Here is a 15,438-nt window from a genome sequence, read left to right as displayed (position 1 = left end):
CTGGGTTACCAAGTTTTCCCTTTTTCTTTGAGTATCATTATGTATTTTCATCACGTCAGTCTGTCAGCTCTTTTCTTTTTTGATCGTCAGATTTTCACACTTTGGCTTCTGGGCTTTTTAGCTGACTCCTGCATCCTCACCCTTTCCTCCTTTCTATAAATTTTTTCGGCTTTCCTGACGTATAATTGAAGCATGTGAGAAATTGTGTGGTAGAGGTGAGAACAGTATTTGTGTGAATGATGAGACCTGTCAGTGCCAGGGTAAGTTTTCCATGACAGGTGCCTCATCTCCTCGCCATCGGAAGGAAATGAAGACTGTATTTTTCACTTATTTAGCTTATTGAAGGCTTCACTGGGTTTTTTTTTTTTTTTTTTTTTTTTTTTTTTTTTTTTTTTTTCCTGTTAGGGGTTTGCAGCAATTCTGGCAGAAGCAGTGACCTCCCTTGACCTGCCTGTGGCAGTGGTGGATCTGAAGGCATATGATCCGGACGATTATCTGCTAGAAGAGGTTGGTAATTGTCTTTTTTTTTTTTTTTTTCCCCCTTCAATCACAACTTTCCAATTGTATTGACCTCCTGTGTTCTGGGAGAAGTAGACTCTTCAGAGTAAATTCAGTGTTCACGCTAAGAGACGGCAGCTGGCTGCGTTTTCAGGGTCCATCAGATCAGTGTGGTCCGGGCGTGGATCTGAAGTGATGTGGCCGGGGGTGGCGTGGGGCCCCCGGGTGTGCTGTGTCACTTTCCTGGGGCTGAGATTAGGGTGGAAAGCTTGGGCGGTCTGAAGTTCCTTCCTGCTTTGACTCCGAGACGATTTGTGTGGCTGTGTGCTGTGCACGTGAACCGCGCGTCAGCCTCTGGCATCCTTGGGTGCCAAAGAGTGAGCTTGAATCTGCTCTAAATTATTTGTTAAAAATTCTTAGCAAACTCGGAATTCTTACTCATAAGAGATGACTTAGAACTTCCCTCCTACTTGGAGCTGTTAAGGTAACACAGCAGGTGAAATGCTGGCTCACAGCACTTAGATGTGTTTTGTGTCCCATGGAGATGATGGTGCCAAGTGAGTGTTAAGTCATTTTAAAGTTTGATTGCTTTAATTTTTCAAGTAGTTTATTTTTTAATTTTTTTGTCTTTTTGCCTTTTCTAGGGCTGCTCCCACGGCATATGGTGGTTCCCAGGCTAGGGGTCTAACTGGAGCTGTAGCTGCCGGCCTACACCACAGCCACAGCAACGCGGGATCCGAGCCACGTCTGCAACCTACACCACAGCTCACGACAGTGCTGGACCCTCAGCCCCCCGGGCGAGGCCAGGGGTTGAACCCGCAACGTCATGGTTCCTAGTCGGATTCGTTAACCACTGCGCCACGACGGGAACTCTGAATGTCGGCGTTTTAAAAAGGATTTTCTTCGTTGTGATAACAAGTCTTGGCAACTCTTCTGAAACAGTTACTTTCTTGGTTAGGTCACTAGTAAGAGTGTCTGTGCCTTCCTGGTTGCCACCTACACGGATGGTCGCCCGACGGAGAGCGCAGAGTGGTTCTGCAAGTGGCTGGAGGAGGCAGCCAGTGACTTTCGATTTGGCAAAACCTACCTGAAGGGTATGCGATATGCCGTGTTTGGCCTGGGAAACTCCGCCTATGCCAGCCACTTCAACAAGGTAGGTACGAGGTAGGCACGTGCTGAGGCATAGGGATGAGTTCTCTTTTAGTTAAAAAGTCACCCACACGCATCCATATATAAGTGGGCATATTTTTTTTTTTTTTTTTTTTTTTTGTCTTTTTAGGGCCACACCCGCGGCATATGGAGGTTCCCAGGCCAGGGGCTGAATTGGAGCTACAGCCGCCAGCCTACAGCACAGCCACAGTCACACCAGATCTGGGCTGCGTCTGCGACCTACACCACAGCTCAGGGCAACGCCAGATCCTTAACCCACTGAGTAAGGCCAAGGATTGAACTCTCGTCCTCAGGGATATAATTGGATTGGATACTAGTTGGGTTCATTAACCACTGAGCCACTACAGGAACTCCAGGATGGGCATATATGAGGTGGTCCGCAAACTTTGGTGGTACTTAATAATAAACTTTTTTAAACTTTTTGTGTTATTCTTTATTGCTGGGAATTGCTACCGAAGAGTAGGCGCTCGGTACATTTTTATAGAACAGAAGGAAAGAAAGTGCCTCCTGTTGTCTAGCAACTTAGTGCCCTGGCTTCATGGCATAGCCTTCAGCCTTCTGTCCCCAGGCAGGACCTTGTGGATGGAAGGTCTCTTATTCTTTGGACTTTCTCTGTTGTGGAACAACCTTTACCGCCCAAGCAAACTGTTCAGTAGAGTTGAACTCATTGTCTTGTTTGTTGTTTTTGTTTTTTTGGCTGAGCCTGTGGCATGCAGAAGTTCACGGGCCAGGGATCAGACCTGAGCCATGGCAGCGACCTGAGCCACTGCAGTGACAAGGCCAGATCTATAACCTGCTGAGCCACATGGGAACTCCAAACTCATTGTCTTTTTTTTTTTTTTGTCTTTTTAGGGTAGCACTCATAGTATATGGAGGGTCCCAGGCTAGGGGTCGAATCAGAGCTGTAGCCACCAGCCTACACCACAGCCACACAACGCCAGATCTAAGCCTTGTCTGAGACCTACACCACAGCTCATGGCAATGCCGCATCCTTAACCCACTTCGCAAGGCCAGGGATTGAACCTCTGTCCTCATGGATGCTAGTCAGCTTTGTTTCCGCTGAGCTATGACGGGAACTCCAAAAACTCATTGTCTTTTAATCATTACTTTTTAAAGGGAAATAGAAGAAAAACATTCACTGCCCTTTATGTAATAAAAATCCATTGTTTTCCTGGATTTTTCTTTCTAAGTGAAATTAAGTTGGCTTCTTTTCTTTTGCATTCTGTTTGAGGTGCTTTAGTTAGTTAGTTAGTTATTTGGAAGTTCCTGGGCCAGGGATTGAACCTGTGCCACAGCAGTGGCATCACAGGATCCTTGAAATACTAGGCCACCAGGGAGCTCCAGGGAAAAACGTGGAGGCTCTCCGTTTCTTAGTGGTTCTGAAAAGTGACCAGAATTTTTTCTGTGTACCCTCTCCAGATAGGGGCCCAGCCCGGCTCACCTGTCTTTGGTAGAATGTGAGTAGAGAGGAGGGTGGAGATCCTTCTTTCTTCTTTTTTTGGTCTTTTTAGGGCCGCACCTGCGGCACATGGAGGTTCCCAGGCTAGGGGTCCAATTGGAGCTGTAGCCACTGGCCTACGTCAGAGCCACAGCAACATGGGATCTGAGCTGAGTCTTTGACCTACATCACAGCTCACAGCAATGCCAGATCTTTAACCCACTGAGCGAGGCCAGGGCTCGAACCCTCATCCTCATGAATGCTAGTCAGGTTTGTTAACCACTGAGCCCCGATGGGAACTCCTTTTTTTTTTTTTTTTTTTGTCTGCCATATCGTCAAAGGAATTAGAAGGTAAAGTTCAGATATGCAAATGCTCTGTTTGCTGCCTTGCCACGCAGGAAGGCTGTTGCGTTTTTTGAACTCTTAACTCTGCTTCTTGATAACCCCGTGCCTCACCCCAAGTGATTCATATTGCAATAAAGTGCATTTCTGGCTTATGACATCATGAGTCTTGCCAAATGGGCTCCATCTATACTGTGTTGTTTAATTGTCTTTGGCCCCGTTGGTTTTAGTATTACATTTTGGAACCCATTGATTTTGCTACTGAGTTATTTCATTCTGACCATAATTTGGATTCAGAATTTTCAGATCCTTTAGGTACTGACTCTTTGTTGAAGAAAAAGATTTGGGGAGTTCCCATTGTGGCTCGGTGGTTAACGAATCCGACCATTATCCATGAGGACACGGTTCGATCCCTGGCCTTGCTCAGTAGGTTAAGGATCCAGTGTTGCCATGAGCTGTGGTGTAGGTCACAGAGGTGGCTCGGATCCCGAGTTGCCGTGGCTGTGGCATAGGCTGGCCGCTGCAGCTTTGATTCGACCCTTAGCCTGGGAATTTCCATTTGCCACAAATGTGGCCTTAAAAAAGCCAAAACAAAAACAAAAACAAAAAACAAAGATTTGTCTGCTCTTTTGGGAAAATAAAATCTTCAGCATCTTATCAGAAAGTATCTGCAGCCTTTGAGCCCTGGGGCTGGAGGGCTTGAAGCCCTGTGGCTGAGTGGTTCCTTCTTCCCAACGGAACCCCAGGCTGTGGCAGAGCAGATCTGCGGGCCTCTGACCTGGAGGGCTGGCTGTGTGTTAGCTCACTTGTCTGTTTGTCCCGCAGGTGGGGAAGAACGTGGACAAGTGGCTGTGGATGCTGGGAGCTCATCGCGTGATGGCCCGTGGGGAGGGTGACTGCGATGTGGTTAAAAGCAAACATGGCAGCATCGAGGCCGACTTCACAGCTTGGAAGGCCAAGTTCATCTCCCGACTACAGGCACTCCGTCAGGGAGAGAGGAAGCCCTGCAGTGGTAACTGCAGGAAAGGCAAGTGCGAGTCTCATCAGCGCGGCACAGGGCAAGCGGAGCCAGGGCCCCAGGCTCAGGAGGGATTTCGTCGGAGAGATGCCGAGGTATGTAGCCCACATGTCTGGCTCTCGCTGTTCTCCTCTTGTGTTTGGAGATGTGTCACCTTTCCCTTTGCTTGGCTCCTGGTTAGAAGGATGATCTGAAATTCACGGGGGGTTTAGAGAGAGTATGGCTTGAGGTTGAGCCACGTTGTGCTGGGTGCCTTCTTGTGTCTCTTCTGTTTTTTTTTTTTTTTTTTTTTTGGTGGTCTTTTTTGTCTTTTCTAGGGCTGCAGCCACAGCATATGGAAATTCCCAGGCTAGGGGTCGAATCGGAGCTGCAGCCAGCAGCCTACGCCAGAGCCACAGTAATGCGGGATCCGAGCCACATCTGCGACCTACACCACAGCTCATGGCAACGCCGGATCCTTAACCCACTGAGCAAGGCCAGGGATCGAACCTGCAACCTCATGGTTCCTAGTCAGATTCGTTAACCACTGAGCCATGATGGGAACCCCATGTGTCTCTTTTGTAATCCTTGCATTGCTGGAGTCCAGTAGGTTTCTTTTTTCTTTTTTGTTTTTATGGCTGTACCCGCGGCATATGGAGGTTCCTAGGCTAGGGGTCCAATCAGAGCTGTGGCTGCCAGCCTATGTCATCGGAATGCCAGATCCGAGCCACGTCTTTGACCTGCATCGTAGCTCATGGCAACGCTGGATCCTTAACCCACTGAGCAAGGCCAGGGATCGAGCCTGAGTCCTCATGGATATTAGTCGGGTCCGTTAACCACTGAGCCGCGACGGGAACTCCCTGGAGTCCAGTAGGTTTCTACCACAGTTGGCAGGTCAGGGAACAGGCCTGGAGAAATCGAATATATCCTCTGCTAAGCTTGTAGCTTTTTCACCCCCAAGCTGCGGGTTCCTCCTGACCTCTCTCTCTGTCTCTTCTTTGGCTTTTTAGGGCCGAACCCGCAGCGTATGGAAGTTCCCAGGCTAGGGGCACATCGGAGCTACAGCCAGGGATCGAACCTGAGTCCTCGTGGAAAACGAACCAGTCAGGTTCGTTACCGCTGAACCGCAGTGGGAACGCCCCCACCTCTCTTATTCACTGACTCCAGTCACTCAAACTTGAAGGCCACAAGGCATCCCCGCTGCCTCTCTTCCATCCCTCACATTCTAAACATTTCTCTTTCCTCCTCCTTTAGATGCTCCCCATTCCTTTGAAGCGCCTCTTTTTTTTGTTGTTATTGTTGCTCTTTAGGGCCGCACCCTCAGCATATGGAGGTTCCCAGGCTAAGGGCTGAATCAGAGACACAGCTGCCGGCCTACACCACAGCCACAGCACCGCCAGATCCGAGCCACGTCTGAGACTGCACCACAGCTCACGGCAACGCTAGACCCTTAACCCCCTGAGCGAGGCCAGGGATCGAACCCCAAAACCTCATAGTTCCTCGTCGGATTCATTTCCGCTGCACCACGATGGGAACTCCTGAAGCTCCTCTTATCAGGCTGTATCCCTGCTGTTGTCGTTGGGCCACCTGGTCACCCGCATCATTCAGAAACAACTTTGCGTCTGACTCCCTGTCTTTCTCCACCCTGGCTCCTGGCGTTCCTCCTTGTGGCCAAGGATCCACATGGCTGATTTATCCAGCACCCTGGCCCACCACTTTCCTGCCCTTCACACCCTCAGGAACTGTTTTCTCCACTGACCTTGGCCTCCCATTCCATGCTCACCTCTGACAGGTCACGTTCCTGTGACCTGAACTCTGACCTCTCTCTGGTGCTCCTCCTTGAAAGTTCTTTGACCCCATATTTTTTCCACTGGGTGATGCTGACTGCTTGCTTACTTTCCTTCTGTCCTTATTCAGTTTAACTTTTATACTCATCCTCCTATAAACATCATAAATTGCTTTGCCTTCCACAATTCCACTTCTTCCTTTTTTTTTTTTTTTTTTTTTTCTTTTCCCCGGCTGCACCGGTGGCATGTGGGATTTCTGGTGCCAGGGATTAAACCAGCGCCACAGCAGTGACAATGCCAGAACTTTAACCCATTGGGCCACCAGGGAGCTCCTTCCACCCCTTCCTCTGACTCAGTTTGCTCAACCCCAGGCCAGGTTGAAACCCGTCTGCCTCCTCATTGACCACTGATTTGTGACCACGGGCTCAGGCGTGCACTCAGAACTGCCCCCAAATCTCTGACCTCCTTTCCCAGATGGCCCTTCTCACTCTTCAGGACAACTGTTCAGGGCTCTTTCTCCCTACCCCTTCCCCCAGCTCTCAGATGAAGGCGCCAGAGAATTCCCTTACAGCCTCGTCACTCTGTCTACAAACCCTACCGTCTTCTCTGCCAGTGAGACCAAGGATCCGGTTCCTGTTAAAGCCTGCCCTCTGCAATCTCTGAAATCAAGGACTTGGTTGCTTCATATGCTGTGTGTCTCTCTCCTGTGTTGTTCATCTCTCCCGCTCCACTGGAGGGTCTCCAGAAAAACATACACATGCTTTGCAATCACCTGTGTTTACTTAGACCCAAAAAGCAAATAAACAAGTCTTTCCTTTGCTCTCTGTCTTTCAGCTGCTCTTTCCTTTTTCTGCTCTTTTTCTAGGTGGTCTTTTCGCTTATATTTGTTTATTTTCCCTCCAGCTGGCCCTTAACATTTTAAAAAAAATTTAAAAAAAATTTAGAGACGTTCCCCTTGTGGCTCATTGGGTTAAGAACCTGACACAGTGTCTGTGAAGATGCGGCTTTGGTTCCTGGCCTTGCTCAGTTGGGTTAAGGATCTGGCACTGCCACAAGCTGTGGCATAGGTGGCAGAGGTGGCTCAGATCCATTGTGGCTGTGGTGTCGGCTGTGGCGTCGGCTGGCAGCTGCAGCTCCGATTTGACCCCTCGCCCAGGAACGTCCATACGCCACACGTGTGGCTCTAAATTGGAAAAAAAAAAAAAAAAAAAGGTAAAATATGCATAATATTGAATTAACCATTTTAAGATACATGCAGTCCAGTGGTATTTAGTACATTCCCAGTTTTGTGCAACTATCTACACTGAAGTCCAGTACCTTCTCATCAGCTCCAAAGAAACCCCCTTAACCATCACGCAGTGACTTTTCACTCCCTTTCCTGCAGCCCTGACAACTTCCACTTGGCTTTCTGTCTCTATGGATTTCCTTATTCCAGATGTTTTATACAAGTGGAATCCTTCATACGTGACAGACTTTTTTTCATTTAGCATAGTATTTTGGAGGGTCATCCTTGTTGTAGCGTGGAGCTTGGGTATTTAAAAAAGAAACCCAAGGCGTTCCCTGGTGGCTCAGTGGGTTAAGGATCCAGCGTAGTCACTGCAGTGGTCGGGGTTGCTGCTATGGTGCAGCACTGATCCCTGGTCTCAGAACTTCCAAATGCCGCAGGCGTGAGCCAAAAAGAAAAAAAAAAAAAAGGCAAAGAAAATGAAACCTGAGAGCCCTGCTTGATTCCTCCCTTTTCCTTATTCCCCCATGTAATTCCTCTCTTAAGTCTGGTTGGTTCTTCGTTTAGAACAGGGGTCAGGGCACATTTTGTGTGATGGGCCAGCTTGTAAGTAGTTTTAGCTTCGTGGGGCACATGGTCTCTGCTGCAGCTGTCGCTTCCACCCTCGTATAAAGAACGTAGCCATGGGTAATGTGTAAATGATGGGCACCCTTGGATTTGGCCTGAGGCTGGCCCACCTCCAGCCTAAAGTATCTCACGTCCATCCAGTGAGCTCTCAGTCGGGGAGGGTTTGGTGGACGGTTCGCTGTGTTGCCCACGTGTTGCTGAAGCCTTGATGTTGCAGGAGGAGGAGCTCCTTGGGAGCACCAGTGAGGAGGAGTCTGGCTCAGAGGACCAGCAGAGTGGCAGTTCTGTCATTGACGTCGAAGACCTCGGCCAAGTGATGGATCGTGTGAAGAAAGAAAAGGTAACTGTGACTTGGGAAGCAGTGAGCTGGGGGCCGGAGGTTGGTTACCGTCTCGTGTCTGTACTGGTGCGTCGTCCCCCTGAGATCATCCCTGGACAGTGTTCTTTCTTTGCCTCCTGTCTTGAGATCTCATTTGAGACCCGTTGGGTCTCTTGACATGAGCTTGGTGAAGATCTACTTCAGCCCTGGGGAAATGAGCTCGGCGTAGGATGGGCAGCAACTGAGAAAAGGGCGCATGGTTGGAGGTCTGTTACCCAGTGTCGTGGCTGAAGGTGACAGGGTGGGCAGCGTGACGCGATGGGCTTGTGTTGCGATTCCAGGGAACTCCCATGTGCAGGTGCCTCCCTGTGGTGAACTGAGTGGTGCTGGGCTGAGAGACGGCAGCGTGGTCTGTGAGTGCTGCGATCAGCCGCGGTGCAGGCCTAGGCCTCTAAGAGAGGTCAGTCTAGCTTGTCATTGTCTTGGTGACTCAGTAGGTGCAAGAATGTCCAGTGCAGTAAGATTTTATGAAGATTCCAGTGATCTAAAATTGAAATCAGAATTCTGGCTTCATGGGATTTGTGGCATCTCTTTGGCACCAGGACACAGGTTCAATCCCCAGCCCAGCACAGTGGGTTCAAGGATCCTTGCTGTCACAGCTGCGGTTCAGATCCAACCCCTGGCCTGGGAACTCTGTATGCTATGGGATGGCCAAAAAAGAAAAAAAAAAAAAAATTGAGATGATATATGTAATAATACAAAAATATAGGATTAACATATACACACTACTATGTATAAAATATGTAATCAACAAGGACCTACTGTGTGGCATACAGAACTCTCCTCAGTATTCTGTAATAACCTATAGGGGAAAAGAATCTGAAAAGGAATGGGTAGATGTATACATGTAAGTGAGTCACTTTGCTCTACACCTGAAACTAACATAGCATCATAAATCAACTCTACTCCAGTTTAAAATAAAAATTGAATTAAAAAATATAATACTCGCAATTTCTGTTTGCGCTTTGGGAAATGAGAATATTCTCAACTAAAAACTTATCCAATGCGTAAGTCTTAGAAGCAAAAGAAGGAAAACTTTGGGAACCTCTAAGAAAATCAGTGATAAAGTTAACACAGACTCAAAGAATTCAGTAAGGTGGTAGGAGGTAATAAGGTAAAAAGTCAAAAGTCTTTGTGTTTCCAGATAATAATTGGTAAGACGCTATAGTGGAAGAGGAGACCTCCATTTTCAGCAGCCGCAGAAGACAAATAAGTATGTAGGACTACTTTTAAGAAGTACTCTTAAGTCTTTTGTAAGGCCTATAACCCAAAAGTACCCTGAGTGTAAAACTCTGTGCTGTCGAAAATGAATTTAAAATTACGATCTTTCTGGAGTTCCCGTCGTGGCGCAGCAGAAACGAATCCGTCTAGGAACCATGAGGTTGCGGGTTCGATCCCTGCCCTTGCTCAGTGGGTTGGGGACCCGGCATTGCCGTGAGCTGTGGTGTAGGTCGCAGACTCGGCTTGGATCCCACGTTGCTGTGGCTGTGGTGTAGGCCTGCAGCTACAGCTCTGATTAGACCCCTAGCCTGGGAACCTCCATATGCTGCAGGAGTGGCTCTAGAAAAGACAAAAAATAAAAAAATAAAATAAAATAAAATTGTGATCTTTCTTATTGCAGAACTTTGTTACTTATTTCCCAATACTTTGACGTTTCTGTGTTGTCTCTGTCATTTTTAGAAGCTTTTGTATTTTGGAAGCCCTGGCGGAGGAGCTGTGAAGAATGACGAGTGAGGGGATGTAGGTTCAGAGCCTGGCCCAGCCAGTTCGTAACCTGGCCGTCTCAGGGCCCGGCTTAACCTTCTCTGGTCTTAGTGCCTTTGTCTGAGACACATGGATCGTAATCTCTGCCTTTGTCATACTGTTGTGAGTTAGAGGAGAACGTGTACATGAAAGTGCATTGTAGCGACTTGGAGTTCCCGTCGTGGCTCAGCAGTAACGGACCCAACTAGGATCCATGAGGTTTCGGGTTCGATCCCTGGCCTTGCTCAGTGGTTTAAAGGATCTGGTGTTGCCGTGAGCTGTGGTTTAGGTCACAGATGTGGTTTGGATCCTGCCTCGCTGTGGCTATGGCATAGGTTGGCAGTTGTAGCTCTGATTCGACCCCCAGCCTGGGAACTTCCATAGGCTGTGGATGTGGCCCTAAAAGAGCCAAAAAGAAAAAAATGCATACAGCCTCTAAAAGCCTAACAGACTGAAATGGGAAGTAAATTTGCTTGGATATTTTAAATTTGCTTATGTATTCTGCTATAGGTGGTCATTTAGTCTGTTTCAGGTTTTCTCTTCTTGTCATTAGCACTAGTCTGAGACCTTTTTTTCTTTAAAAAATGTATTAATTTTTGCTTGTTTTGTGTTTTCCCCAAGTGGATATACTGGGTCAAAGCAAATGTATAGTCTTATGGCTCTTGATTAAAAATCTGAGTAATTTTCCAAGGTGAAACTGTCTTAGAATAGATTTCAGTATATGAGAGCCTTGATTTAGATTGATTTCTGTATCTACTAGGTTGAGAGAAGATATTTATTTATTTATTTGTTTTTTGTCTTCTTAGGGCCGTACCCGTGGCACATGGAGGTTCCCAGGCTAGGGGTCGAATCGGAGCTGTTGCTGCTGGCCTACACCACAGCCACAGCAACTCCAGATCTGAGCTGTGTCTGTGACCCACACCACAGGCCACACGGCAATGCTGGATCCTTAACCCGCTGAGCAAGGCCAGGGATCGAACCCGCGTCCTCATGGTTCCTAGTCGAATTAGTTTCTGCTGTGCCACAATGGAAACTCCTAAAAGAAGATATTTAACGCTTTATTTGCAGTGCATAAAGAATTTGGAATAACTTTTGTTCCAACTTTAAGATATGATTGACAAATTAAATTGTGTATACTTAGGTTGTACAGTATGTTTTTTTTTTTTTTTTTTTTTTTTTTTTGTCTTTTTGTCTTTTTGCCATTTCTTGGGCTGCTCCCGCAGCATATGGAGGTTCCCAGGCTAGCGGTCGAATCAGAGCTGTAGCCGCCAGCCTACACCAGAGCCACAGCAACGTGGGATCCAAGCCGTGTCTGCAACCTACACCACAGCTCACGGCAACGCCAGATCGTTAACCCACTGAGCAAGGCCAGGGACCGAACCCGCAACCTTATGGTTCCTAGTCGGATTTGTTAACCACTGCGCCACGATGGGAACTCCATGTACTGTATGATTTTTTTAAGGTTACGATGTGATGATTTGATATATATATATACACATATATATATATGTATACACAGTCAAGTTAACACATCCATCACTTCATCTAGTTAACATTGTGTGTGTGTGTGTTGAAAACACTTAAGATCTACTTTCAGCAAATTTCAGGTGTATTGTAAGAGTTTGGAATAGTTTGTGGTGCATTATTTTCTCTGCTTTGTCATCTAATGTCCATTAGAGGGCACTGGAGAAAAAGCACTGGGGAAAAATTTGGTCATCCATGTAAATTATTTTTCAAAGTGAAATGATTTTGGATTTTATGAACTTTAAGCAGATGGCTTATGATATTTCAGGTTTCTCACAGACATTGCTCATAAAAATCATCAGATCTAGGGGGAAACATATACCTGTATCTCCAAGTTCAGTGCAACATGAAAATAAGCTACCCGTTTCTGTCATTATTATTATTATGTTATTTATTTATTTGGGCTGCAGGTGAGGCATATTCCAGGCTAGGTTGGGGTCAAATGAGAGCTACAGCTGCCGGCTTACGCCACAGCCACAGCCACACCAGATCTGAGCTGCATCTGTGTCGTATGCCACCGTTCATGGCCACGCCAGATCCTTAACCCCACGGAGCAGGGCCAGGGACCAAACCTGCGGATACTAGTCGGGTTGGTTTCCAATGAGCTACAACGGGAACTCTTGTTTATCATTATTATTAGGTTAAAGCCGAGTTTCCAAGTGGGTCTTGCGTGTTCATTTTGTTTTGGACACAGTATACTCAAGTCAGTGATGCATGTGTGCTGGGTTCTTGTTTTTCACATATTTATTCTATTTCATTAGTCATTTTCTTTGGGGTCCTTTCGCACATGTTCCTGAGCTGCTTTCTGCTTGGTCAGCATTATCGTCACACCAGATTACCTTCACTGTTCCTGTGGAGGAGGCAGAACGCTCTAGTACCTAAGAGCGTCAGCCGTCGAGTTGGGCCAGAGCCCTTCTCTTGCAAGGGTTCTTTTTGAATAACACTCACTAATGTCCATGGCATCACACTCTCTCAGCGTGTGTGTCTGGGCAAGTTGTTTCACCCTCTGTGCTTCAGTGGGAGATAGTAACAGTAACTGCTTTATAAAGTTGTTATAAAGATTCAATAAGTTAATCCATTTAAAGCCTTTATTTTACTGCCTTCCACATATTAGGTCCTTGATAACGAATAATTATTAGTGTCTAAGAAGATGTCCTCGGAGTTCCCTGGTAGCCTAGTGGTAGAGTACTCGGTGTTGTCAACTGCTGTGGCTCGGGTCACTGTGGTGGCACAGGTTCGATCCCTGGACTGGGAGCGTTTATATGCTGTGGGGGTGGCCCGAAAAAAAAAAAGATGTCTTCAAATGGGATGTATTTGGTGTGAGTAGAATACAGCCGTGGTTTTCTACCTCCCGCCCTCTGTAGCAGGTGCAAGATAGGAGTGGTAATTCTAGGGCCGGAGAGAATTGGGAGGGTGGGAGGGGTATTTAAGAACAAGAGAACTAGAACTTGAAACTCTGCAGAAGGAGAGGGGATGGGGTGCTAGAGGGACATGGCACTTCTGGGGAGCTCTGTAAGGAGTTTGGTTGAGAGTCGAGGAGGGTGTTCGTGGAGAGGTGATGGGTTGAGTGTCGAGAAGGATGTGCATGGAGAGGTGGCGGGGAGGAGGCAGGCAGGGCCAGCGTCCTGGAGGCCTTCTCACCCTCTCTGGGAGGGCAGGGAGCCCTGAGCTTTGTCCTAAAGGCAATGGGAGCCACGTGGTTTGATTGAATAGGCTGAGGGGGTTGAAGGTGTGGGGGGAGAGCGCCAGGGTAGCTTCGGAGGATTAAGAGAAGTCAGACTACATCTTGCATGAGCTCATTCGGTCCCCACAGGCGTCCCGCCGCCTGTGCTGTTAGCACCTCCACTTGCCCTGTTTACAGGATGGGCCACAAGCTCCGAGAAGGAAGCCAGTTTGTCCAGAGGCACGTGGCTGCCAAGTGGTGGGGCCAAGCCTAGGCTCCATCTCTTTGGTTCACTCTGCTGTGCTGCCTCCCTGGGGAGAAGTGGTTTCCAGAAGGGAAGCTGCAGAGTCTAAGTGGAGAACAAGGAGTATGGAAGCGGCTGGCCGTGCCGAAGCTGTTTGTTTTCTGTCTCTCATGTTGTGATTTGTCAGTGTAGAGCAGATTGCTACTTATCTTCTTCTCCTTCTTTTCTGCAGTAAATAAATGTTGCTAAAATACTCCCCACAGCGTGTTCTGGTTAAGCAGACAAACAGTGATATCAGTGTCATTAGTTGGGGAAATAGATGGCGATGCTTGGTAATTCCTCACCAGAGCAACGCTGCACTTTTCGGGAAGGAGCTCAGCGTGTCCAGTTCTGATTACAAGGTTGGATGGTACCGCAGCAGAAGAACATGAGGCTGGTTCTCCTTTCCTAAGTATTTTTAAGGCTTTAAGGGTTTAGTTCACCCACAAGCATATGGTAACATCTCTTCAACCCCAAGACCCTGCCTTTTAACCAGCCTGATTGAGCCATAGCCTGGACAGCCAGGAGCACTTAATAGTAAGGTCTGAAATTATTTCCCTGAGTTAGGTTATCCGAAGTAGAATCACTGGGCCAGAGGGAAACACTTTAAAGCTCTTGGCATACCTGGTCAAAGTGCTTTCCAAAAAGTTCGGAAAGCATTCTTAAAACCTAGTGTACACAAAAGCTTTGAGCCCCGTCGAAAATTGGTCACTTTAAAACTGAGCTATGACAGTGAGGGACATATGGGGATTCTGTTATTAAAGAAATAGGAAGCTCTAGAAGGGGAGTTCAAGTGCAGAAGGTGGAGTTTCAGATACACCCGAGGAGGGGTTTGCACTATTGAATGTTGCCAGATCTAGAATCTGCTTTCCAGAGCTAGAAATAGCTAACTAGTAGCTTTGAGGCATTTACTCTTTTTTTTTTTTTTTTTTTTTTTTTTTCCCGCTGACAACATGCCCCGGATATCAATACTGATGATGTCAGCCTGGCTCCAGGCCCTCAGGCTGACTGTGTGGGAAAATGACCTCTAGGAGTTCCCTGGTGGCCTAAGGGTTAAGGACTTGGTGTTGTCACTGCTGTGGCTCTTCTGCATGCCTGGGTGTGGCCCCCCCCCCAAAAAAAAGTGACCTCTAGAGAACTAGAGAGTCCAAATCTGTGTGAACTGATAATGAAGGGAATCGCTGGATGGTAAACAAGCATCAGTGAAATAACCAGATAGACAGATTTGAACAATCAGTCAAAAAGACTTTTTCCTAGAAGCAAAAGTGGTAAAGAAAAGCCTGTTTGTTGCAGCACACCTGTTTGGCACTTAACTATCCAGGTGGAATTTTTATCTTCAAATCTTTCACGCCTCCCATTTTTGTCTTGTTTTTATCCTAAGCAGTGTTGGGGGAGGGGAAGGGCGAGGTAACTGATTTCTGGGATGAAGGTTTGAAAAAGAAATTAGGTGATGTTGTCTCATAGCTTTTTTTTTTCCTTTTAAAGAAAATTAGGACCACTTTTTGGTTCCCAGGATTACAGCAGATTCATATACGTCTGTCTGTCTGTAAAGAACTTTTCCCTTATTTATAGTCATTTTCCTTGGTGCCCAGGAAGCGAGCTGATGATCGGCTGTCCCTTTTGCATGTCAGGAAATAGCAGCTTGGAGAGGGCATTTGTTTTCTTTCAAGACAAGAGCGATGGGTGTGGGAGTTGGGAAGGGGTGGAAGTAGAGGTTGGAGACCAGGGAGACTGTTGAGTTTGGCTATTGTAGTTGTCCCTT

At 47.2% G+C, this 15,438-nt stretch overlaps 1 protein-coding gene across 3 annotated transcripts in view; it reads left to right on the top strand.

Moving 5' to 3' along the window:
• TYW1 (tRNA-yW synthesizing protein 1 homolog (S. cerevisiae)) overlaps positions 1–15,438 on the top strand; it is a 191,080-nt gene that overhangs the window by 6,578 nt on the left and 169,064 nt on the right. For all 3 annotated transcript variants that reach the window (XM_021086357.1, XM_021086356.1, XM_003481010.4), the window contains exons 4-7: positions 406–507; positions 1,457–1,651; positions 4,274–4,561; positions 8,302–8,424. In XM_021086357.1, the coding sequence (XP_020942016.1) occupies positions 406–507; positions 1,457–1,651; positions 4,274–4,561; positions 8,302–8,424 (708 nt within the window). The remainder of the gene's footprint in view (positions 1–405; positions 508–1,456; positions 1,652–4,273; positions 4,562–8,301; positions 8,425–15,438) is intronic.

Source organism: Sus scrofa, chromosome 3 (assembly GCF_000003025.6).
Source record: "Sus scrofa isolate TJ Tabasco breed Duroc chromosome 3, Sscrofa11.1, whole genome shotgun sequence".
NCBI classification, from domain to species: domain Eukaryota; kingdom Metazoa; phylum Chordata; class Mammalia; order Artiodactyla; family Suidae; genus Sus; species Sus scrofa.
Note: the sequence above shows the minus strand (reverse complement) of the source record. Positions and strands in the feature narration are given on the sequence as shown.